Source organism: Rhinatrema bivittatum, chromosome 6 (assembly GCF_901001135.1).
Source record: "Rhinatrema bivittatum chromosome 6, aRhiBiv1.1, whole genome shotgun sequence".
Lineage (NCBI taxonomy): Eukaryota > Metazoa > Chordata > Amphibia > Gymnophiona > Rhinatrematidae > Rhinatrema > Rhinatrema bivittatum.
Genome location: NC_042620.1, coordinates 58,104,524 through 58,130,304, shown reverse-complemented (window position 1 = coordinate 58,130,304; position 25,781 = coordinate 58,104,524). Strand labels below are relative to the sequence as shown.

Here is a 25,781-nt window from a genome sequence, read left to right as displayed (position 1 = left end):
GTTTGGGGACTTTATCTTCAAGTCTAAGTAGCAGCAGCAAAGCCAGAAAAAAAGGGGAATTTTGTCTCGAAAACTGATCCCCCTCCCCCAGCTCCTTCCTAGTGAGATGGCAAACCCACACCCACACCTGAACAGCAAGCTACCATTGAATAGATGAGGTGTTTCACCATAACAATTTCCCATAGTAAGAGACAAGTATAAAAGAAACCAACAAAGTAGAATGTTCTCCAATTTCAGGAGATTAATTCTCAAGAAAATTAGTCAAATTAGGAAAAACAAAAGAAGACTGAGCATTGAACTTTTGTTTGTACACCAGAAGAAAACTGAAGGAAAAAAAACAATTTATTTATGGATGGCAATTGGTCAGACTGAAATGTTTGAACTTTTTTTAAAGTCATATCAGGGATTTCCCCCATAACCTTGGAAAGGTTTAGGAAACATACATTTAAATGTCTAGTATAATTTTCAAAATGTTTAATTCTTCTGGATAACACATTATGATCCTTAACTGTCACAGTCTTTAATCTCAGATTCCATCACAGCAATTTTTTCCAGTCAACTGGCAGGTATTTTTCAGTCAGGGAGACATTTATAGCTCTTCCTATACACATCAGAATATCATCTGTAAATTATTTTAGAATTTTTGAAGGATAGGGATCTAAGGTGCAATGCATTGCTTTATTTTTACTTAAACCATCCTTCAGTTCAATGAACTTATCCAGTATCTGTACCAAAACTGCTTCATCTCTATCCAATGTCTGATCTTTCAAAAATGGGTCTACATTAACTTTTGGATCCTCAATACCCTTAACAACAATTTTGGCTTGCACTGCAGCCAATCAACCTCAACAGCAAAATGGGCTATATTTTTGCCATCTGGAGTGAATGATAGATTTCTATTGACAAGCAGAGCTGAATAAGCCATGGCACATGGTAACATCATCTGATTGCACTGAATTGCCCCTTCTGTCTTAGCTCATAGAGGTTTGCTCTACTGATCATGGGAGGAGTTCTTGCATGGGCACTGCCTTGTGAGCCCCTCAGTCTTTTTTCTTCTGAGCTACTGCATAGTTTTTGGGGTTTTTTTGTCCTTCTGTGGGGCTTTTTTTGGTATCTTGATATAATTTTTCTCAGAATTCTTTAAAGTGTCAACCTTTGTGTTACTTCGCTGCTATAGCAGCTCCTCAACAGCACTTTCCAGTCCTCAAAAAAACCCCCCAAAATACAAAAAACCAGCCCCTGCAGGTAGAGGAGAACATAGGATATAAGTGTCTGTATGTGTTAAGCCCCAGTTACTAAGGTGCCGATGCAATACAGTGCGCTCAGCCGAGCGCACTGTTTAACCCGCTGTCAGATGCGGGTTAAATAGGCACTAATCCAGGCCCTAATGCAATAGGGGGATTAGCGCCTATTTAACGCGCGTCCGATACGGAGTGAATGCAGTAGCACTCATCACATGCAAGTGCATGTGAATGAGACTATTACTCATTCACTCCAAATGCAAAAATATAAATGTGCATCTCAGACACACATTTATCGCTCAGCCTGGAGCAGGAGTTAATAGCTAAGCACATTGAAAAGAAGTACAGAAAAGCAGAAAAAACTGCTTTTCTGTACTTCTTTTTTAAAGTTAAAAAAATAAATAAATAACTCAGCAGACCACCGAGTTATGAAGACCGATGCCAGTAAACTCGGCCTCGGTTTTCATAACCTGCCTGTCTGCCAGTAATGAAAACGGCTGGTTATGAAAACCGAGGCCGAGTTCACCAGCCTCGGTCTTCATAACCGGCAGTCGCGGTGGGACGCGTTAGCATGGAGGCGCTAAGGTCGCGCAACTGACCCTAGCACCTCCTTCCTAGTGCGACCCCCTAATTTACATATTGCATGGCGCCCCCCTTGTGGGCGCCATGCGTGTATTAAGAAAGAGGGCGCTGAAAAGTCAGCGCCAGCTTTCGGCGAAGATTATTGCATCGGCCCCTAAGTGCTAGACTGTCATTTTTAGTGCTCTACTTGCCAAAACTGCCAACTCTTTCAAAATCCTCTCTTCTCTCTTTTCCTAACATGATAGAATTTGCTGAATTGCACTGCCTAACTGGAGGTTTGGATATTATAAATGAATTTATTAATTCTGTAACTGTACCCCCACTCATAGTACCACTCACTGTATAGAGAACAGTTTTGCACAATCACACACACATATACCATGTATGTCTGCTGTGCTGTGTACAGTAGTACTGACTGACAACACACACAAAATAATTATTAAACAATTATAGACAAAAAAGACTAGTAGCCTGGTAAGACTCTTTTTCTTTACTGAGTATGTATTCTACCCTCACTGTCCATAGCTAAAAAAATATCCCAGCACTGCCGCAACTGTAATCTCCACACTGTCTCCCATCCAGAGAAAAGAAAAATCAAAATCAGCAGCAGTGCACTGCCTCTTTTCCTGGCACAGTGAGTGAGACCGCAGTAGCGCAGAGAAGATTAGAAGCAGACCTTTACCAGAACCAAATCTAAAAGTTATGCTTTATTAAAACTCTCAGGGGCCAATGTAATACAACTCAAGCTAAAGTTAGAGATAAATATTTGTGTGGGTTTTACTTAGCATAAACATTAAAACAGGGATCGCCTTGGGATGCAGTAAGCTAATGGATGCAAATTGAGCAGGAGTAAAAATAGCACACTAGGGCCTGGATTTATCAAAATGCACTAAATATTGCATGCAATAGGAAAAGGGGTATGTTTTATGGTAATAGGCTGTTTATCACAATTTGCACTAATACCTATGCGAAGCGCTATCTTAACGCAAATAGTGATAACTTTTTTGCAATAAGTGCCAGAATTGTTGTATTTCCTATATACAACCACTGGGGGGACCATGTTTAGTCCTGGAGAGCTAGCCTAGCTATCGGGTCGATGCAGTATGGTGCACTCAACCGAGCGCACCATTAGCCCTGTTTGGCCGCATGTTTTCAACACGCTATTTTTACCCCTTATACAGTAAGGAAAACATGCGCCCAACCCCCCTGAAACTAATAGCGCCCACAACATGCAGATGCATGTTGATGAGTATATTAGTCCCGCGCAATCCAGAAAGTAAAATGTGCAGCCAAGCCGCACATTTTACTCTCAGAAATGAACTCCTGCCCAAGGACAGAACTGTGCTCTCTTGTGAAGATTTGATAACCTTCGGAGTGAGTGTTACCCAGTTAGAGAGTCCATCAAGCTAGGTTGAGAGAACACTGTACAAATCTCATCTTTGGGTAGGTTATCAAATCTTCACAAGAGAGCACTGTTCTGTTCGTACATCTCACTTTGAATGTCAAAGTGGTTCCTAACCCCTACACTACTACCTAAACCTCACCTCGAGGTGGGCCTCCCATAGAGATTTAAATACCCGTCTAGTGGGAGAATATTACAGCTAGTCTCTCTCTCTCTCACAAATGAAAAAGGCATAGTTATAGCCATGTGATACAGCTTCACAAAGCTATGAGTTTGGCCAATATCCTCCCCTTTTTGTCATTTGCATCACACCATGTGTTAATGGCATTTTCACATACGTTTAAAACATTTTTTGCATGCGAAAATGCCATATAGCACTTTGATAAATGACCCCCAAGATGAACTGAAAAATCTATACTAATGCAGAAAAGAACTTTAAAATGTGCTGTAAAAAAGGAATAAGGTAAGTGATTGAAGTTGGAAGGAGTGTAACCAAAATGACCTTGCCTGTAAAATTGGCACTGGGCATCCGAACTTGGGCACACCCTTGAATGCATGACAAATTAAATCAAAGGATAAGCTCTCTAGGTTACACACCTACAGGCAAACAGTATACACTTTTGTGCTGTGCATCCCTTATGGCTATAGTTGCCCATTCCAGAGCTAACCGTTTCATATTTTACTTGGTATGCCTTGTACAAATTGCATTGTATATGAAACTGTGCACAAATGGAATGCCCTGTAATAGCTAATATCCTTTTTTTATATGCAATTTGCATACACCTGCACTAAGCATACCACAGGTTTTGTAGCATGTTTTTATTTCTGTGCTAAAACCTATATAAAATACCCGAATAAGGTTAGTACCAACAAACCTGCACTAAAACCAGAGTAAAAACCTACAGTAAGCTTAGCACAGCTTATTACATTGGCCATTCAGAGAGCATCCTCTAGAACGTCCTTCAAATGAGAGGAGCTAGAGAGGAAATACAGACTGCTTCTTGCACATGCTTAGACTTTCAGTGGGAGGACATCAGCATTAATAGATCCAGAATGCAGCTGTAGGCTATTTAAAATATGTTGCTCTACAATTTGACTTTTTGCTTGTCTTCTTGCCAGGTTGTCCTGCCTTGACTCTGACAAGGTAGTGAGGTCACACAGTCAAGAGTTGGTTGCTATAGTTACCTGTTGCTGTTTTGGGTTTTTTTCTCAGCAGTAGTCAGCCATAGACCTCAATGGGCCATTGCAATGAAAGGGAAAAATAAATGACTGGGATGAAGAATATTCATTTTATTCATAGGACCCTCCATTTGCTTTGGGAGGCCAGGAATAAAATAAATATGGGCACATTCATTATGTTTCACCCATTTGTTCAAACAAATGCACATCGCTATTGGACAATTATGACACCTACTTACACTATTTGTCATATTAGAGAGTAGAATGAAAGTACATCTCAAAAAATGAAAAATAATAAACCATTCTATAACCTTTTTTTTCCTTAGAACCTCAAACATGTTCCTTAAAAGATTTCCTCTGTGCAAATGGGAACTGCATTTCTGCCAGATACTGGTGTGATGGAGAATATGACTGTGCTGATGGATCTGATGAGGTATGTGTCTTCACATTGAATGAAAGAAAACGAAAAAGAAGAAAAAGCCTATAAAATCATATTATTAGAGTGAACATACTGTTCAAGCATGATTATAGGCATCTCTGCCAATCTGCAGTCGACAATTGCAGTAATTTATTTTTAGTGGAAGGGAACAAAAACTCATTAAAGGCGAATCAGAGTTCAATATAAAAAGAAGTCATTGTATTCAGCAGAATGGAAAATAATACTCAGATCAGCTTTCACTTGCTAGCAATGGGTGAAATCCTTCACCTCATCATCTGCACTTCTGATTTCTATGACAAGTATATGGTCATGTCCTTCAGTTTATAGCTCATGCTGTATTACTAAGAGATAAAGGAAGTCAGCTTTTGGTTTAACTAATCCATAAGGGCACATTGGTGACCTTTAAAGGAAACAATACAGTGCATTTATATGCTAGCAAACTGGAACAGAAGTTCTTTGTGCATAGAGGGGTAGATTTTATAAATGTACGCGCGGGCGTACTTTTGTTCGTACACCAGGCGCGAACAAAAGTATGCGGGATTTTATAAGATACGCGCGTAGCCACGCGTATCTTATAAAATCCGGGGTCAGCGCGCACAAGGGGGTGCACATTTGTGCAACCTGCACGCGCTGAGCCCAGCGCGCGCTGCCTATTCCCTCCTATTCCCTCCTATTCCCTTGGAGGGAACTTTCCTTCCACCTCCCCTCACCTTCCCCTCCCTTCACCTCCCTAACCCACCCCCCCGGCTCTATCTAACCCCCCCTACCTTTGTTGGCAGATTCACTCCTGCGGAAAGCAGGCGTAAATCTGCGTGCGCCAGCGGGCTGCTGGCGTGCCATCACCCGACCCAGGGGCTGGTCCGGAGGCCTCGACCATGCCCCTGGACTGGCGCCACGCCCCCGGGCCCACCCCCAAAACGCCACGTCACTCGCGGCACACCCCTGACACGCCCCTCCATGCAAGCCCTGGGACTTACGCGCATCCCGGGGCTTGCATGGAGGGGGTTTGGGGTAGGTTTTTGGGGGGTACGCACAGGGGGGGTTTGGGGTAGGTTTTCGGGGGGTACGTGCGTATCGTACACGCGTACCCCTTTGAAAATCTACCCTAGAGCATTTATCATGAATCCTCCTGCAAGTATAAGATCTGCATCAAAAAGAAAAAAAACATTCTCCCACTTAGGATTATCCATAATTAACTCATTAACTTCTGCACATCCACTTAAATGATTTTGATAAATTTTAACTCATACAACTTTTAATCTTTCTATAGGCACAGAAGCTTTGCTGATTTGAATTCACATTTTTTTTCTGAACACATTTTTTAAATTGTATTTTGTTTGTTTCTGTGTTTATGTTTCACTAGTAGTTTCCTTTATGAACAGAGTAATATATAACTTGTTTTAAGTAATTTTTCTATTTCATGGTTGATAACTTTACATTTAAAGAAAATTTTGTTGGATAATAGGTAGAAAGATTTTTAAAAATGAATTAATCTTCTTAATATATTTTATCTGTATTTCAATGCCTTCCAAATTATGAGCAAGAAATATTTGTATACAGTATATTTGACCAATATGGAGCCAAATGCATTTACCTTGTGATTTACATGTTCTCCCACATAAAACACTTTAAGTACTATCTTACCCACTATCTATACATATGTACCAGCTATAGTATTTTTATTTTCAACAGAGAAATTGTGAAACAGGCTGCTCAAAAGATCAGTTCCAGTGCTCCAATGGTCAGTGTATATCAGCAAAATGGAAATGTGATGGACATGCAGATTGCAAATTTGGGGAAGATGAAAAAAGCTGTGAACTAGGTAAACATAACTGAAAACAGTGAATTATTTCATAAAATATATATGAAATCATGCATAGACAAAGAGCAATATCCCAACATACACTATAATGGAAAAGATATTGCTAATTGCTAAATTCAATGTGATTTGTTAAAAGTACTTTAGTCAGAAATGCATGTAATAGATATGCATCAAAATATTTATTATACACACACACATACATACATATATATTATATATATCAAAACAAACCACACTGGCACCTACCCAATAACAATGTGTATGCAAAATATATTACACAATACACAAACTAATTATATTGCACAAACACAAATCAATTTTGAAATATTCAAATAACTTTTCAAAACTCAATCATTTTAATTCCTTATAAATATTTTGCACATGTTGTTAGACAACCCCATAATTAGAAGACAAAATGCACTACATTATATACCAATCATACGTCCCCATATATTAAAAAACTTACAACATCAATTGATATAGCATCAATAATCCTTAATCTTATTTTTTCTTCACATCAACAATTCTAGATATTACTTATCCTTCATATCAATAAAGTTAAACACAAGTATTACAATTTACCCCTCTTTTTCTTCCCCAATAAAGATAAATACAGATAATACAATTTGCCAATCCTCTTTTTCTTCCCAACACAGGCTTAAGTTTCACCTAATGAAAGGCTTCCTCAGGGGAATATTATATAAACCAAGTTCTCTGATGTCATAAAATCAAATGATGTAACAGTACTGTAAATCGTTTTGTTGATCTAGTATGCTTATAGCTTTTCGTCCTTAGCCCAGTTTCACTCCTTAAAGAGGATCAAATCCGACTTGACTTGCTTCTACTGAGATGATTTCATTTCATCCCTGCAATTATTTCTCCCATGATGATTGCATTTCATCCTGAAACTGGTGAATCTCAAAACATATGCGGGTAGATTTTCAAAGAGGTACCCCCCGAAAACCTACCCCAAACCCTCCTGCGTGCGCCGAGCGGAATGCCCCCGCGGCCAAGCCCCCGGGGGCATTCCGGGGGCTTGGCCGCGGCCTCCGGACCAGCCCCCGGGACCGGAACATGGAGCGGGGCAGTCAGCCGGCGCGCACAAAGTTACGCCTGCTTCCAGCAGGCGTAACTTTGCCGAGAAAGGTAGGGGGGGGGGGTTAGATAGGGCCGGGGGGGGGGGGGGGTAGGTAGGGGAAGGGAAGGGAAGGGGCGGGGGGGGGGGAGGGAACGGAGGCAGGCTGCGCGCCGACCCCGGATTTTAATGGATACGTGCGGCTACGTGCGTATCTATTAAAATCCCGCGTACTCTTGTTCACGCCTGGTGCGCGAACAAAAGTACGCACTCGTGCTAATTTATAAAATCCGGCCCATGGTGTATTACATCATAGTGCACCACAATACTGTCTTAGCTTTTTTGTACTCAATCATAGTGGACAGTGATTATACCATATGTTGCCACTTAGAGTAGCATAGGTTCCTTTCTTCATTCAGACACAACATTCTCTATCGCAGCACACTATCAGATATTGTACCAAAAAAAACCATTGACAGCATTGTGGTGCTTTCCGGCATTAATATACCATATGTTTTGAGATTCACCAATGCAGAAGAATTGATGCTGATCCAGAAATTCTTTATCATAATACTTTTAATGGTTTTATGACAACTCCAGTGTGTTATAAATACGTGCTCCCTGTAAGTTTGCTATCACCGATTGGATTGAATGATGTTTTGAAAGTGCTGTCCCTCCCGACGCAGCCTGTCGACGAAACACGGGTCTGTGTCGGGGGACCCCCTACGAACAAGTATTTATAACACAATGGAGTTGCCGTCATAAAACCATTAAAAATATTATGATAAATAATTTCTGGATCAGCATAAATTATTCTGCCCTTGTGCCATATATACTTTGATTATTGAGTGCAGTTTCTGTTCATGTGTTGCTTTTGGATTTGAGATTCACCAATGCCAGGTTGAAATACAATCATCACAGGAGAAATAATCATCAAGATGGAATGAAATCATCTCAGTAGAAGCAAGTCAAGTATTATTTGATCCTCTTTAAGGAATGAAACTGGACTAAGGATGAAAAGACATAAGCAAACTAGATCATCAAAAAGATTTACAGTACTGTTATTTAATTTAGACCATTTTTACTTTATGACATCAGAGAACTTGGTTTACATAATATCACCTGATGAAACCTTTCATTAGGTGAAACTTAGGCCTATGTTGAGATGAACAAGTGGGTTAGCAAATTTTATTATCTGTGTTTAACTTTATTGGGGAAGAAAAAGAGGGGCAAATTGTATTATTTGTTTAACTTTATTAATATGGAAAATAATAGAGATGTGCATTTGTTTTTGCCGAATTAGACAATTTCAACAAAATTGTCTAATTTGGAATGGTTTGGGTGCAATGAAACCCGAAAAGAATTTTTCTGAAATTTCAGAAAAATTCATATTTCGCTAATTCCCATTAGTGCTCTATAGCACTAAAATGTTAGTGTGCGCTAACCCAAAAATCAGGGATCAAGAAAAAAAAAAAACCTGAACCATGGGAAAAACAAAGTTTCCTGTGGTTCACCGAAAACAAAGCCCAAAACTAAATTTCAAAACGCTGCACGTCTCTAGATTTGGAGAACTGTTGATGTGGAGAATGAGCAATATTGTTGATGGGGAGAATGAGCAATATTAAAGATTATTTATGTAATATCAGTTTATTGCTGTGAGTTTTTTTAATGTATGGGAAGTATGTCTGGTATGATTGTAATTTATATGTTCTTTTATTTATGAGGGGTGGTCTAACAACATGTGTAATATATTTAAGGAATTAATAAAATTATTGAGTTTTGAAAGTTGTTTGAATATTTCAAAATTGATTTGTGGTTGTGGTTGTGCAATATAATTAGTTTTTGTATTATATATGAGTATGAGGTGCTTTTGTTTATCGTTTCTCCATTAGTATTTGAAGAAGGATATACAGTATACCCCTCTCATTAGTTGAAAAAATTAATGAAGTAGGAAGAGGAAGGTTTCATACATTTTCTGTAACATGCCTCCTTGGCCTTGTACACAGAATCTTACAATTTGTAATCATAAATCAACCTCCATCCTACCTTGGAATTTTTTTTAAAAAATGTTTAGGTGAAAAAATTTGTGAAAAACAAACTTTGTGTAATATGTGTTTAAAATCGGCTAAAACAGCTCAATCTTGTTCAAATTTTTAATCGTATTCAAATTTTTATAATGAGTACTAACATCTTCAATGCTTACTGCGTCTGAATAACAGTTAATCACTTCTGACACTCTCGGTGTCTCTATTATAGTTATCCTCTTTTAACATTTTCAGCCACAGTTTTTTTTACACGCCATCTTTATATTCCCTACAAACAAGGTTAATACTGTACTTAAAACACCCGATCAACCTAGCTTTGTGTCAGTTGCCTCCCGACATGACCATGTTTCGATGCAATCCATTTTTCTTCATCAGGGGAGTCTCTATTCTTTTTCCTCACCGTCGGAACCTCTCATATCGTACAGTGAAGAAAAAGAATAGAGACTCCCCTGATGAAGAAAAATGGATTGTATCGAAATATGGTCATGTTGGGAGGCAATTGACACAAAGCTAAGTTGATCGGGCATTTTAAGTACAGTATTAACCTTGTTTGTAGGGAATATAAAGGTGGCATGTAAAAAAACTGTGGCTGAGAGTGTTAAAAGAGGATAAATATAACAGAGTCGCCGAGAGTGTCAGAAGTGATTAACTGTTATTCAGATGCGGTAAGCATTGAAGATGTAAGCAGTGGAGTGTAAAAAAACTGTGGCTGGGAATGTTAAAAGAGGATAACTATAATAGAGCCGCCGAGAGTGTCAGAAGTGATTAACTGTTATTCAGACGCGGTAAGCGTTAAAGATGTTAGCACTCATTATAAAAATTTGAATAAGATTGAGATATTTTAGCCAATTTTAAGCACATATTACACAAAGGGGTAGATTTTCAAAGGGGTACGTGCATACGATATGCGCGTACCCCCTGAAAACCTACCCCAAACCCCCCCTGCGCCCGCCGAGCCTATTTTGCATAGGCTCAGCGGTGCGCGCAAGCCCCGGGACACGTGTAAGTCCCAGGGCTTGCATGGAGGGGCGTTTGGGGGGCGTGCCGCGAGTGATACAGCGTTTAGGGGGCGGGCCGTGAGTGACTAGGCATTTTGGGAGTGGGCCCGTGGGCATGGCGCCGGCCCGGGGGCGTGGTCGAGGCCTCTGGACCAGCTCCTGGGTCGGGTGATGGTGCGCCAGCAGCCCGCTGGCGCACGCAGATTTACGCCTGCTTTCCGCAGGCGTAAATCTGCCAACAAAGGTAGGGGGGGTTTAGATAGGGCCGGGGGGTGGGTTAGGTAGGGGAAGGGAGGGGAAGGTGAGGGGAGGCGGAGGGAACAGGCAGCATGCGCTGGGCTCGGCGCACGCAGGTTGCACAAATGTGCACCCCCTTGTGCGCGCCAACCCGGGATTTTATAAGATACGCGTGACTACGTGCATATCTTATAAAATCCAGCGTACTATTGTTCGCGCTTGGTGCACGAACAAAAGTACGCCCGTGCGTACATTTATAAAATCTACCCCACTGTTTGTTTTTCACGAATTTTTTCACATAAATGTTTTTTTCAAAAAAATTCCAAGGTAGGATGGAGGTTGGTTTATGATTACAAATTGTAAGATTCTTTGTACAAGGCCGAGGAGGCATGTTACAGAAAATGTATTTATTTATTTATTTATAGTTTTTTATATACCGCGGCACGTGTGGAGTGGGGTAAACTAATTTGTTTTTGACAGCGTGGATTTTGTGTACATTGTCCCTCATTAGTTGCGCCATTCTGGTGATTTTCATCATTTCAATTTTCATTGCCCTTCTGATTTGAAAAAGTATACTTCAGAGATGTCTCCCTAGCTTAAGGCATCATGTCTGCTTTATTTACTTATTTTGTAAACTATATATTACATTTATGATACACATAGTTTTCCTTGCTTCTGTTTATAGGAGTGATTATTTTGAGAATAATTTAAATAACCTAAATGCCTATTGCATATTTTTTATTTTACATAGATTACTTTGCACCAACCAACATCATTGGCTATCCTACAGCGCATTTCATTTTGGTTAAGAAAATAAACTATTAGCTTGCATTTTCATTTCCAGATCCATCACTATATCACTTTGTCCATCCAAGGTATTGCTTCATACCTTTACTAATGTTTGGTGTAATCAGCAACTAAGCACTCTTAGTAAATAAAACAATGTCAATAAAGCTTATTTAAATACTCAGGATTAACATTTTTCAACTGAATATTCCTAAGATTTGATTGTAAACCAAAACATTGGAATTTCTAATGTGACTATGCTTTATTAATACAGTTTTTCACTTTGAATTAGAATACCAACAACACATTTCTTCTGGATAAAGATCTGAATGAACTTATTGATATTACTATAAGCATCTAATTGCATCATAGCTGAACTAGACAGATTGCTGTCAGAAAGTACAGTTGAATTACTTCTGTGATTGATCATGTTGAGCCATTTTGTTATAGGCCAGTAGTGTAGGAGTTTGGTAGAATGAATATCATGACAACTAGTGAGTTGCTAGATCATGTTCATGTGTCCATGTAAAATAATTTTTAATTGGGTAAAAAGTCTACCTATTGGAAAAATAAATAACATGATATTATACATTGTGCTAAAATTTATCGTTTTACATCAGCATCTCCAACCTGTTCTTCAAGCGAGTATGTGTGTGCCACTGGAGGATGTGTCTCAGCATCGTTGAAATGTAATGGAAACTATGACTGTAGTGATGGCTCAGATGAGGTAACTGAAATATTCCATTTTAAATTCTTAAATTACCTTTAAATTGTATTCTGAATTGGGTACAAGAGATAAAAATCAATATGAAATCAAGCTATCTATTGCGAGTAAAACTGTAAAATATGTTCATTGATTTTACAGAGCAAATACACAATTATCTTAGGCTAGAATAACAGACATTTATATGGATATGAAAATTAGAATTAAATATGCAAAAGTCTGTGACATGGTTATGCTATTGGTTCAAATTATTTTTGTCATCGACCCAAGAGCTTTGGTGGAATGAAATGATTCTCCATGAAATCACATTTCAGATCACAATGTTATTTTTATTTATTTTGCAGAACCTTAAAATGGTTCTGTGAATGATATAAAAATAAAGATCCTCCTTTTATATTATTTATGTAGTGTCACTGAACAAAAAGCAGGTAATAGGAAAATATAGTTAGTAGAAGGTAAAAATCAAATATATGAGTGGTAGAACAGGTGGCTAATATATTCAGATACTAGTCTGGATATGCTCAGAAAAATATATGATAGCATAATAACTTAAAAGATGATGCTAGATAAAGACCAAATGATTCATCTGGTCAGCCTAGACAAATAAATAGTAAAGCAGAAAATCCTGAAAAAAGGAAACAGAAGAAAAAATATAAAACCAGAATAAGGAAATAATGAACGAAAAACAAGAATAGGCAAAAGAAGGAGAATGGACAGAGATTAGGAAATGGGATTGCAAACAGAGCAGAATAATGAATTTATTGGCCAGTCAAATCATAAAGGCAAGTAAAGGTAAACACAGAGACAGTAATTTTCAAATTGGCGTGTGAGTGCACTTTAGTGCATTTGAGGCATTCGCGCCCAGATACATGGTGATTTTATAACTTGCTTGCATGCTATAAAGAACCCTGAGTGCCCAATTTTAAGTAGGCCTGTGCCTAGCCACGCAAATTCCAATTTTATCCAGTAAGTCAGGGTATTTTATATCAGGCGTACATCCACATCATTGCTAGTTTCAACAGTTCATCCACCCAGTTAAGAGCTAAGTTCTCCAACCCCCCCTGGTTTGATAGAATGCAGTCCCCAATTTAACCCAGACTCTTTGAACCCAGTACAAATGGCTAATTTATTTATTTATTTATTGTTACACCTCCTCCATAGCAGATGTAAAGTTATGCAGCAGTGGACCTGGGTGGTCACCCAGGTGCATAAGTATTTATGCACATATCTCTTGGCCACATCCCAAAATGTACATGCCCTGCCCAGACTATGTGGTTTTTTTGAACAAAGTGAAATGTGCGTGCTGCTGGAGATACGCGTGTATCTGTTCAACTTTAAAAATTTGGTGGGTATGCGGCAGCCCAACTTGTGCATGCATCTCACGATTTTGGCACATGCTGGGCTTTTAAAATTCAACTTATAGAGTGCACAGTTAAGAAGATAAGAACATAAGATATGCCATACTGGGTCAGACCAAGGGTCTATCAAGCCCAGTATCCTGTTTCCAACAGTGGCCAATCCAAGTCACAAGTATCTGACAAGTGCCCAAACATTAAATAAATCTCAAGCTACTATTGCTTATTAATTAAAAGCAGTTTATAGATTTTTCCAGTAGGAACTTAGGAAAATCTTTTTTAAACTCAGTTACACTAAGGGCCTCATTTTCCAATATCGCATTAAGGGGCGTTTCCCATGCAAATGAGGCTTTTGTCGTGCAGCGGGGAAACTTCGCGTGCCGCAGTGTTTTTGCGATTTGCACAAACATCTTTGCGGTGCACGATTAGCAACCAAAGAATCATCACACTGCGTGAACAGCCTGTTTCATGAAAGGTTTATTGCAATTCACAACATTTCCAAACAGCCTGTTTCAGAGACAGACAGAGAGAGAGAGAGAGAACCTTGCTATAATGTCTTAATGTTTACTCCCTAGCCAGGTATTTGTATCCCTCTGGGAGGCCCACCTATTAACTCGAGGTGGGGATTAGGTATGAGTGTAGGGGGTTGGGGCCACTTTCACATTCAACATGAGACGTACGAACAGAACAGTGGTCTCTTGTGAAGATTTGATGGCCTTCGGAGTAAGGAAACTCACTCCAAGATGAGATTTGGGCAATGTTCTCTCCACCTAGCTTGATGGACACTCTACCTGGGCAACAACAAGTTAGGTGGAGAGAACATTGTCCAAATCTCATCTTGGAGTGAGTTTCCTTACTCCGAAGGCCATCAAATCTTCCCAAGAGACCACTGTTCTGTTCGTACGTCTCATGTTGAATGTGAAAGTGGCCCCAACCCCCTACACTCATACCTAATCCCCACCTCGAGTTACTAGGTGGGCCTCCCAGAGGGTTACAAATACCTGTCTAGGGAGTAGACCTTATAGCAAGGTGTTCTCGTTCTCTCTCTCTCTTTCTCTCTCTCTTTTGAACCGATAAACCTCTAGCACCGCATCCAGAGATTAACTATAAAAATAATATTCCTCAATTTTATTTATTTACTTTTATATACCAGTGTTCGATTTTACATATCACATCGGTTTTACATTTAAACAAAATTTGTAGGAACTTATGCATTACCTTTGTCAAATACATTAAACATTTAAATATGGGGATTGTTAACAAGGGATATAAAAGAACATGGGGAATGGCTAACACTACGGGATGCACGAAGGGATGCACAAAGGGGAGTGCCCCTTCAGCGTGCGACGCCTGGTGTTCTGGCGCCATTTAACGTCCGTCACAATCCTCAGTGACATCAGAGGGGGCGGGTCTCCCAATCAAGGATCACACACCGCCCCTCCCCTCTCATTTCCAGATGGATTATTTCACTTTTTTTTCTTTCTTTCTGTCTTTCTCATCACTGTTAGTTATTTCAGGGAGCCCGGTGGTGATGGTGTGTGGTATCCCTGTGCGCACGCACCCGGTGTTCTGGTGCCGTTTAATGTCCGTCACAGTCCTCAGTGACATCAGAGGGGGGGCGGGTCTCTCAATCAAGGATCACACACCGCCCCTCCCCTCTCAGTTCCAGATGGATTCTTTCACCTTTTTTTTTCTTTCTTTCTGTCTTTCTCATCACTGTTAGTTATTTCAGGGAGCCCGGTGGTGATGGTGTGTGGCATCCCTGTGCGCAGGCACCCGGTGTTCTGGCGCCGTTTAATGTCCGTCACAGTCCTCAGATTTGTTTTAAATGAGCTACTTGCTAACTTCATGGAGTGCCCCCTACTCCTTCTATTATCTGAGAGAGTAAATAACCAATTTACATTACCTTGTTCAAATCCTTTCATGATTTTGTACACCTCTATCATATCCCCCTCCAGTCGTCTCTTCTCCAAACTGAACATCACTAACTTCCTTAGCCTATCATCATAGTGCAGCTGTTACATGTCCCTTAACATTTTGGTCGCCTTTCTCTGCATTTTCTCCAGTGTAACTATATCTTTTTTGAGATGCGGCGACCAGAACTGCACACAATATTCAACATGCGGTCTCACCATGGAGTGATACAGAGGCATTATGACATCACCTGATTTATTCAGTATTCCCTTCCTGATAATTCCTAAAATTCTGCTTGCTTTTTTTTATCACTACAGCACACAGAGCTGACAATTTCAATGTATTATCCAGTCCACTATGATACCTTCTTGGAGTTATTTTTTGTTACTTTTCCTAAGGATGTATATAGAGGCTAGGCCGTATGGATTCAGAGTTTTTCACCCAGACACAGACTAGTTTAAAGTCCACAAGACAACCTCTGAGAGAACTCCTATTTACCTTCTTGCACTGTGAAATGTTTGCAAATAGGCAATAATCTGTTTATTTAGTTATTCCACTAAGGGGCAGATTTGAAAAACTTGCGCGAGCGCGTACTTTTGTTCGCGCAGCAAGCGCGAACAAAAGTACGCTGGATTTTATAAGTTACGCGCATCCCGGGGCTTTACACGCGCTAGCAGCCTTTGCAAAATAGGCGTGCCGGCGCGCGAGGGCCCTGCGCGCGTAAATCCGGAAGGATTTACGCGTGCGGGCCTTTGAAAATCCGCCCCATTGGGGTAGATTTTTTAAAAATACACAAGCGCATACTTTTGTTCGCGCAGCAGGCGCGAACAAAAGTACGCTGGATTTTATAAGATACGTGCGTAGCCGCGCGTATCTTATAAAATCCGGGATTGGCGCGCGCAAGGGGGTGCACATTTGTGCAACCTGCGCACGCCGAGCCCAGCGCGCGCTGCCTGTTCCCTCCGAGGCCGCTCCGATTTCGGAGCGGCCTCGGAGGGAACTTTTCTTCGCCCTCCCTTCCCCTACCTAACCCACCCCCCCAGCCCTATCTAAACCCCCCCTTACCTTTGCGCGCGTCGCCAGCAGCCCAGCTCCGTCCTCCGGTCCCGGGGGCTGGTCCGGAGGCCTCGACCACGCCCCTGGGCCCTCCCCCGAAACGCCGCGGCAGGCCCCCGAAACGCCGCATCGTTTCGGGGACGCCCCGGACACGCCTCCTCCTGCCCCTTTTCGAAAGCCCAGGGACTTAAGTGCGTCCCGGGGCTTTACGCGCGCCGGCGGCCTATGCAAAATAGGCGCGCCGGCGCGCGCGGGCCTTTTAAAATCCGCCCCTAAGTCTATAGGGCCGGATTTTAAAAGGGTTACGCACACCGGTCCTATTTTAAAAAGACCCAGCGACGCACATAAAGCCCCGGTGCGTGTGTAAGTCCCGGGGCTTTATTAAAGGGACGGGGAGGGGGTGGGCCTGGGCAGGGTGAGGTGGGCTGGGGCGGGGCCAGAGGCCTCCAACAGAGCGGCCATTGCTGCTATGACAGAGGATCGCGTGCCGGCAAGCTGCCGGCGTGTGTAACTTGCTCCTTCCCAGAGGCAGGCACAAAAGTTAAGATAATAATTTTTGGGGGGTTAGAGTAGGGCTAGGGGAGAAAGGTTAGGGGAAAGGGTGGGAAGGTTAGGTTAGGGGGAAGGGAAGTTCTCTTCTAAGCTGTTCCAATTTCGGAGCAGCCTGGGAAGGAACGGGGAAAACAGCGTGACTTGGCACGCACAAGGTGCACAATTGTGCACCCCCTTGCACGCGCTGAGCTCTGATTTATAACTTGCATGTGCCTGTGTGCGCAAGTTATTAATTTGGGTGTACATGTGCACGCGCCAGGTAGAGTACACACATGTACGCTTGCGCGCAATCTTTTAAAATTTACCCCATAATGAGAAAGTTAGCAATTAATAGAGATGTGCATTCACTTGTGATAAAATAGGAAATAAAGATGATATTTCCTATTTCGTCGCATTTCGGGGGTCGCCAAAATGATAGGGAAACCCATGAAATTTCATGTGGTTTTCTTATCATTTTTGGGGCGAGAAAGGTTACATAAAAAAAACCAACAACCCCAAACCCACCCCAACCCTTCAAATGTAATTAATTGCAACCCCCACCCTCCCAATCCCCCCCAAGACTTACCGAAGGTCCCTGGTGGTCCCGCACAGGTCCTGGGAGTGATCTCCCCCTCTTGGGCCGTCGGCTGCCACTAATCAAAATGGCACCGATGGCTCTTTGCCCTTACCATATGACAGGAGCTATCGGTGCCATTGGTCGGTCCCTGTCACATGGTAAGGGGAAAGGGCCATCGGCGCCATTTTGATTACTGGCAGCCTATGGCCCAAGAGTGGGAGATATCTCCCGGGACCCCTGCTGGACTTCTAGGGACTTTCTATAAGTTTTTGGGGGGTCAGGAGGTTGCAATTCATTACATTTGAAGGGTTGGGGTGAGTTTCGGGTTTCATTTTGGGCACAGCTGAAATAAAATTGGCCCGAACGGCAGGAAAACTAAATTTCCCATGGCGGGCTGATAATGAAGGCTGAACGAAACATTTGGCCAAATCACATCTCTAGCAATTAACTTAATCTAAAGCCTGAGAGAGAAAGTGAAGGCCACACAGCTCTGCCTGAAATTTAATAAGAACTCAGATGAAGGGTACACCACTTTTTTCACAAGCATTTTTTAATGTATAAGGAGAGACAAAGAAAGATGGGTGAGAGTGCTGGATGAGAGAGCACAGGCTGATCCTTTGGATATATGTAAGCTTTCTATATGTAGCAATTGTTATCTATCATTACTTCTGTACAATTTGATTTTATGTGTTCTATCATCCTATTGCTCAAATAAACTAACAGTCTTACTGGAACCGTGATGTACTGAATCAAGGTTTGTGTGTGGCTCTTTGAGTTCAGAATTAGCTTCTTGGTTCAACCCCCAGATATAATCCCAGTAATTGCATGTGGCTATTTGTGTAGGGGATACGCCTCTGGGTTCAAGCCCCCAGGTTTAATCCCAGTAACTGTGTGTCTTTAATTGGGATAAGCCTCTCAGGAAGTCCCAGAGTAAACCTCAGTGAGCTTGCCCCCCCCCCCCCCCCTCCTCCAGGTCAGAGCCTCTGGGCAGGATGTTAACTCCTAAAATAGAAACTAACATTGTGTAACTACTGCAAGGGTTATTTTTCCCTATATGTACCTCTTTTCACTTGTCCACGTTAAATTTCATCTGTCATTTGGAAGCCCCGTCTTCCAGTCTTGCAAGGTCCTCCTACATTTTATCATAATCTGCTTGAGATTAACTACTCTGCATAATTTTTTGTCATCTGCAAATATGATCACTTCACTCATCGTACTCCTTTCCAGATCATTTGTAAATATAAAAAAGCACCAGTCTAAGTACAGATCCCTGAGGCACACTACTGTTTACAATTTTCCACTGAGAAAACAGCCCATTTAATCCCACTCTCTGTTTCCTGTCTTTTAACCATCTTGCAATCCACAAAAGGTTATCGCCTCCCATCCCACAATTTTTAAATTTTCTTAGACGCCTCTCATGTGGGACTTCTTTGCAATCCCCAAAAGGTTCCCCATTTCCTTACATAACTGAATCCCTCTTCCTTGCACCATTGTCTCATCCACATAGTGAGGGCAAATGTAGCACCGGCGCCATTTTGAATACTGGTAATACGGCCGGAGTGCAGGAGGTCGCTCCCGGACCCCCGCTGGACTTTTGGCAAGTCTTGTGGGGGTCAGGAGGTCCCCCCAAGCTGGCCAAAAGTCCCTGGGGGTCCAGCGGGGGTCCGGGAGCGATCTCCTGCACGCGGGCCGTATTGCCAATATTCAAAATGGTGCCGGCGCTACCTTTGCCCTATCACATGGTAAGGGCAAAGGGCCATTGGCGCCATTTTTTTTAGCGCAGCTGATAGCGTGGGAACGGGAGATCGCTCCCCATGGCCCACCTGGACCACCAGGTATGTGTTAAAAGTTTTTTTTGGGGGGAGGTCGGGAGAGTGGGGGAGGCTAAGGGGGTAATTTTAAAGGGTCGGGTGGGGTTTGTTTTATCGGGCCATCGGCGCCATTTATATTAGCGGCAGCCAAAATGGCGCCGATGGCCAGAGAGCGGGAGATCGTGCCGGGACCCCCCACCCACTGAACCACCAGGTAATTTAAAACATTTTGAGGGGGTTCGGGAGGGTGGGGGATTTGTTTTAAAGGGTCGGGGTGGGTTTAGGGGTTGTTTTGGTGTGCCAGTTTTCCCGCCCTCCCCCGATTTTCGATTTTTCACGATAAATAGGGGGAATTTCTATTGTATCGCGACTCTAACGATTTTTGATGATTTAAAAAATATCTGACGATTTTTTTAAATCGTCAAAAAACGATTCACATCCCTACTCAAAAGTGCTTCTGGTCATCTCTTTTTTTTTCTCTCCTTTTTTTGTCACTTTCCTCTTTATCTCTTTCCTCCCCTTCTCCCACAGAGTGGCCAGACCCCCTCTGCATGGTGATGCACTACAATATGACCACACAATACCACAAAACATAGAGAAGCAAGTGCATAGATCCTAGTAGGCACCTTGGGACTTTGAGTGGAATCAGCAATGTAGAGTGCTGCAGTCACTTCCCCGTGTTGTGCTGACCACCCACACTAAATCAAGCCCTGGTGCTGTCCTGGATAGTCCAGTCTATAGGCCTTTGTGACATCATACAATGCTTCACACAGTGCGCTTTCTCTGACCACAGCACCATCTCCTACGGCCCTCCCAATCGGCACAACTGTGGAGCCAAGATGACATGCTTTTGTCTTCTGGGCTCTAAAGACAGACAAATGAATCAAGATAGCAAACCAAAAGAGCATAAATGGTATTATTTTTTTTAAGGCTGAACATCTTGCCTGTTTTGCCACTCAAGGGAGCCTGACGAGCAGTAGGGCCTCTGTTTTGCTTCTTCAAATGTTGCTGCCAATCCCTCATTTGTGTCTCTCTATCTGTCCCATAACAGAAGCTGTGGATTTAAGAAAACAGACCTTGGATCTTGAAAGAAAAATGCCATCAAATACGCAATTTAAAATAAATAGAAAACATAGGAAGGGAGGGGTACTGGGGAGATAAGGGGCCATCTTGCTAGCAACCCCCCCCCCCCAATAGCCCATAATTTTATTTCATGCGTCTGTATTCAGCCTAAAGCTTCCTAAAGTTGACTAAACAGACAAACCTACATTTTGGCAGAGATTATTCTCTGAATATCACCTCAAATATTATAATTTCAGATCTATGTGCATTATTTTCCAATGAAATTCTACTCATAAAACATATCAGTTGCAAAGGTACATGGGCACTTGGGGCAGTTTCAGAAAGTACCCACATATTTTCCTTTTGAAAATTAGGTATAAGGCACCTGCAGACTTTACACCTTGGTCTAATGTTTGAAAATTAACTCAAAATTCTGCAAAAACAATGTTCTTTCTCTTTATATTATATGCATGATAGGGCTTCATCCTATGATATGCAGTCTTCTGTAATCCATTTTAATTCCTGGGTTTAAAGTTGAGAATATTTGCCTTACATCTAGATTTCCATGCTGTTATTAATATATGCATCAATCCATGGAAGAAAAAATGTGTACAAAGAATTTCTTAAGGCACTGTGTAACATAAATCTAATGCAAAGGACTATTGAATGTTTGGCTTTTTATTCTAGAAGAGTCACTGTTTATATTGTTCTTTTGAATCTGCTGTCAAAATTGAATTGCTCAAAATGTACTTCCAATGCCCTCCTGCTTGGCCTGTCAATGCCATGATTATTTTACCAACCAGAACAAACATTGAAAACAGGATATGGAGTGCCAGTGTATGAAAATCTTAATGAACACTGCAAATAACATTTCATTTAAACAGATGGATTGCGTAACAGAATGTAAAGAGGATCAATTTCGATGCAAAAATAAGGCCCACTGTATTCCTATCAGATGGCACTGTGATGGTATCCATGACTGTGTGGATGGCAGTGATGAAGAAAACTGTCATAAAGGTAAAAAAATTATATGTTTTTGTTCCTGCATAATTTAGTGTCCATTTTCTTCCATTTCTTTCTTTTAAAGGCTATTATAAGAAATCAGCACCCCAGTGCATACTAAAGCTGATGAAGTGAAAACCTTGTGACCTTTTTTGATAAAGACAGTACTGCTCTTTGTCAAAATGCTTGCTAGCTGAAGTTTTATAACTAACATTGCTTAACTGTTTCACTTTAGTGCTTCCTTTCTCAGATAAGACATTCATGATGAAAATGTTGAGTCACTTATTCATATACATATTACAGACAAAGCAGTTAAAGAACTTATAGCTAAAAAATGTGACCTCCTTCTTCATAGAAAATATCATGTTTTTCCCCAGAACCTTGAGGTAGATTTTAGAAGGCTTGTGCGTGGCAAAACCTGGAGATACGCTCATAACTTGGCAACACGGGACGCACGGATTTTGAAAGGCCCGCTGCCACTCACTTATCTCCCAGTACGTGGATAAAAAATGCTTGGCAAAAAAGGTGCAAGCCGTGGGTGAGGCATGGATGGGGCATGGGCAGGCTGAGACTGCATCATGCAGTCAGTTATGTGCAGTAGTGCATGCTGGGATCCCATAACCACTAACTTGTTTCTGCTACGGACTGTGTGAAAGTAGTGACATTTAAAAAGAAAGGGGTTTAAGGGTTGGAGATAGCTGGATAAAAGAGAGGCAAGTTAAGTAGAGGTTTGCTGGGGTGATCTGGGATGAAACTGGGAAATAGTCCTTATATGTTGCTGCGCGTACCTACTAAAATTCCCCCCACTTAAACGCTCGAGTTGGCATTCCCGCTACACATGCACGCATGGATATAAAATTGTGCCATTGGCCGGCCCCTGTCACATGGTAGGAGCAATGGATGGCCCATGCCATTTTTTGCTCCTACCATGTGACAGAGGACAGCCAATGGTGCCAATAGCCCCTGTCACATGGCAAGGGCAAAGGGCCATTGGCACCATTTTGATTACTGGCAGCCAACGGCCCGAGAGCTGGAGATCGCTCCCAGGACCCCCGCTGGACCACCAGGGAATTTCAGTAAGTTTTGGGGGGTCTGGAGGTTGGGGGGTTGCAATAAATTAAATATGAAGGGTTGGGGTGGGTTTGGGGGTTTGTTTGTTTTTTATTACCCCCCGTTGTAACTCAATTTGAAGGGTTGGGGCGGGTTTCGTGCTTTGTTTCGGGGGGCAGCCGAAATTAAATCGGCCTGAACAGCGGGAAAACAAAATTTCCTGTGGCGGGCCAATAACGAAGGCCGAACCAAAAGGTTTGGCCGAATCATATCTCTACTACCTGTTATGTCACTAAAAGACACATAAATCTCTCAAGATTTTATCTATGAAAATGCAGGATATATTGCTTTATGCTTTATATATGAAACTTAAGAATGACTTCATGCAAAATCTTACTCCACTCTGTGGGGCCGATGCAATATATTTCCACGGAAAGCAGGCACTTTTCTAATGCGCACATGGCATCCGCAAGGGGGGCATCATGCAATATCTAAATTAGGGGGTCGCACTAGCAAGGAGGCGTTAGGGTCGCTTTCGCAACCTTAGTGCCTCCTTGCTAACGCGACCCCGCCATGGCTGCCAGTTATGAAAACCGACGCCGAGTTTACCGGCATCGGTCGGTCTTAATAACTTGGCAGTCTGCCGAGTATTTTTTTTTTTTTTTACTTAAAAAAAGAAGTACAGAAAAGCACTGGAAGCTCGAGGTCCCCCCAGGAGGAGCTCGTAGGAACCCGGACTTCTTGGACTTAGGCGGGACCCTATGCGACCATGTGGCTGGGCAGCGGCCTAAGATGTGGATGATGAGAACAGCTGGGCCCAGGAGGCTGGAAGAGTCTTCACCCTCGGAAGCCTGCGGCTCCCCCAGGAGGAGCCTGGAAGAGCCCGAGCCACTGGGATTTAGGAGAATCCTCTGGGTCAGCAAGTACCGCATACCTGAGGTGATGGAAGAAGCCAAAGTCAGAGTCCAGGAAGCCAGAAGTCGGAGAACCCAACCAAGCCAGGGGCGGAAGCTGAATACAGAGTTGTGGGATGGAGCCGGGTCAGAAGCCAAAAGTCAGAAGTTAATACCAAAACCAGGGGTGGAAGCTGAAGACAGAGTTGTGGGATGGAGCTGGGTCAGAGGCCAGAAGTCTGAAGAGAAGATCCAAGATCAAAGCTGAAACTAGAGACTCAGAGACTGAGTGAACCTTGTTGCAAGGCGAGGTTTAGGCCAAGCTGCAGAGTTTAAATACCCTGCAGCATCTGACGTCATCTGAGGGTGTCCTCTGGCTTTTCCCACGCTGGCCCCTTTAAATTCTGAGCCTCTGTGTGCGCGCGTGCCTAGGGGGCGGGGCCAGATGCGACGGGATTCCAGCATCTCCCTCGAGGAGGGAGAGACGCGGCTGAGGCCTGGGCAGGCCGAATCGGGACCGCAGCAGCCTGGGCTGGCCTCGAGGTGGGTGGAGGACCCGGGGACGGCCCGGGGCCGTAACAGTACCCCCCCTCCTATGCCCCCATTCCGGGGGCTTGGGCTTAGCCGGATGAGCCATATAGAACTGGCAAAGGAGGTCCTTGTCCAAGATGTGGGAGGCTGGTTCCCAGGAGTTCTCTTCCAGGCCATACCCCACCCACGAGAGGAGGTATTCCCACCGGCGACAGTGGAACCAAACGTCTAAAACATCCTTCACAGTATAGGTGATGTCGGTTTCGGCCTCAGTGGCAGTAGGTTCCAGAGGTTTGTCATGAAAGGTGGAGAGCACCACAGACTTAAGCAGGGACATGTGGAACACATTGTGGATCATCAGGATGGGCGGCAGTCATAACCGGTAGGAGACTGCCCCTACTCACTCCACAACCGTGAATGGACCAATGTACCTAGGGGCCAGGCGCATAGAGGGAGTCCGTAAGTGGATGCTCCTGGTACTCAACCATACTTTCTGCCCCGGAAGTAAGGCCGGGGCAGGCCGCCATGACCTGTCTGCATAACTTTTAGCCTTGGCTGCCGTCAGACAGAGTTTCTCCTGGGTGCCTCTCCAGAGGTTGTGCAACTGTCGTGCCGTAAGTTGAACTGCAGGGGACGGTACCGTCAAAGGCAATGGCAGAGGAGGCCTTGGGGTCTTCCCGTAGACCAACTGGAATGGGGACTGGTTGGTAGCAGAGTGCTTATGGCGGTTATAAGAGAACTCTGCCCATGGTAGCAAGGTGATCCAATCATCCTGGAGGTCCCCCACGAAGGACCTCCAGGTCCGGAGGAATGCTTTTAAGGTCCTATTAGTGTGCTCGGCTTGCCCGTTGCCCTGTTGTTGTTAAGTTGAGTTGCACACCGAACTTCCTGCAAAGGGCCTTCCAATATTTTGCAGTAAACTGCGGACTACGGTCAGAGGCTATGTGCAAAGGGAGTCCATGTAGACGGAAGATATGTTGCATAAAGAGGGTGGCTAGTTTATTTTTATTTATTTATTATTTTTTTTATATACCGACATTTGATCTCAATTGAGATATCACACCGGTTTACATTCAGGTACTGAAGGTATTTCTCTATCCCCAGAGGGCTTACAATCTAAGTTTTTGTAACTGAGGCAATGGATGGTAAAGTGACTTGCCCAAGGTCACAAGGAGCGACAGCAGGACTTGAACCCTGGTCTCCTGGTTCATAGTCCACTGCTCTAACCACTAGGCAGTTTAACGAGAGGCACGAAGTGAGCCATCTTTGAGAAACGGTCGACCGTGACCCAGCTCAAGGTCTTCCCATCTGAAACAGGCAAATCTACAATAAAATCGGTGGAAAGATGGGCCCAGGGCTCAGTAGCGGCTGAAGGAGCCCCCAGGGGTGTCCGTGCAAGGGCTTCTGCCGGGCACAGGTAGGACATGACTGAACGTAGAGTCGGACGTCCTTCTTGAGCTGCGGCCACC

The 25,781-nt window shown here is 42.9% G+C and overlaps 1 protein-coding gene across 1 annotated transcript in view; it reads left to right on the top strand.

Annotated features, from left to right (window-relative positions):
* Nucleotides 1-25,781, top strand: part of LRP1B (LDL receptor related protein 1B) — a 3,516,099-nt gene that overhangs the window by 3,147,889 nt on the left and 342,429 nt on the right. The window contains 4 exon segments of the mRNA XM_029607894.1: nt 4,731-4,837; nt 6,536-6,665; nt 12,427-12,533; nt 21,721-21,853. Coding sequence (XP_029463754.1) covers nt 4,731-4,837; nt 6,536-6,665; nt 12,427-12,533; nt 21,721-21,853 — 477 coding nt within the window.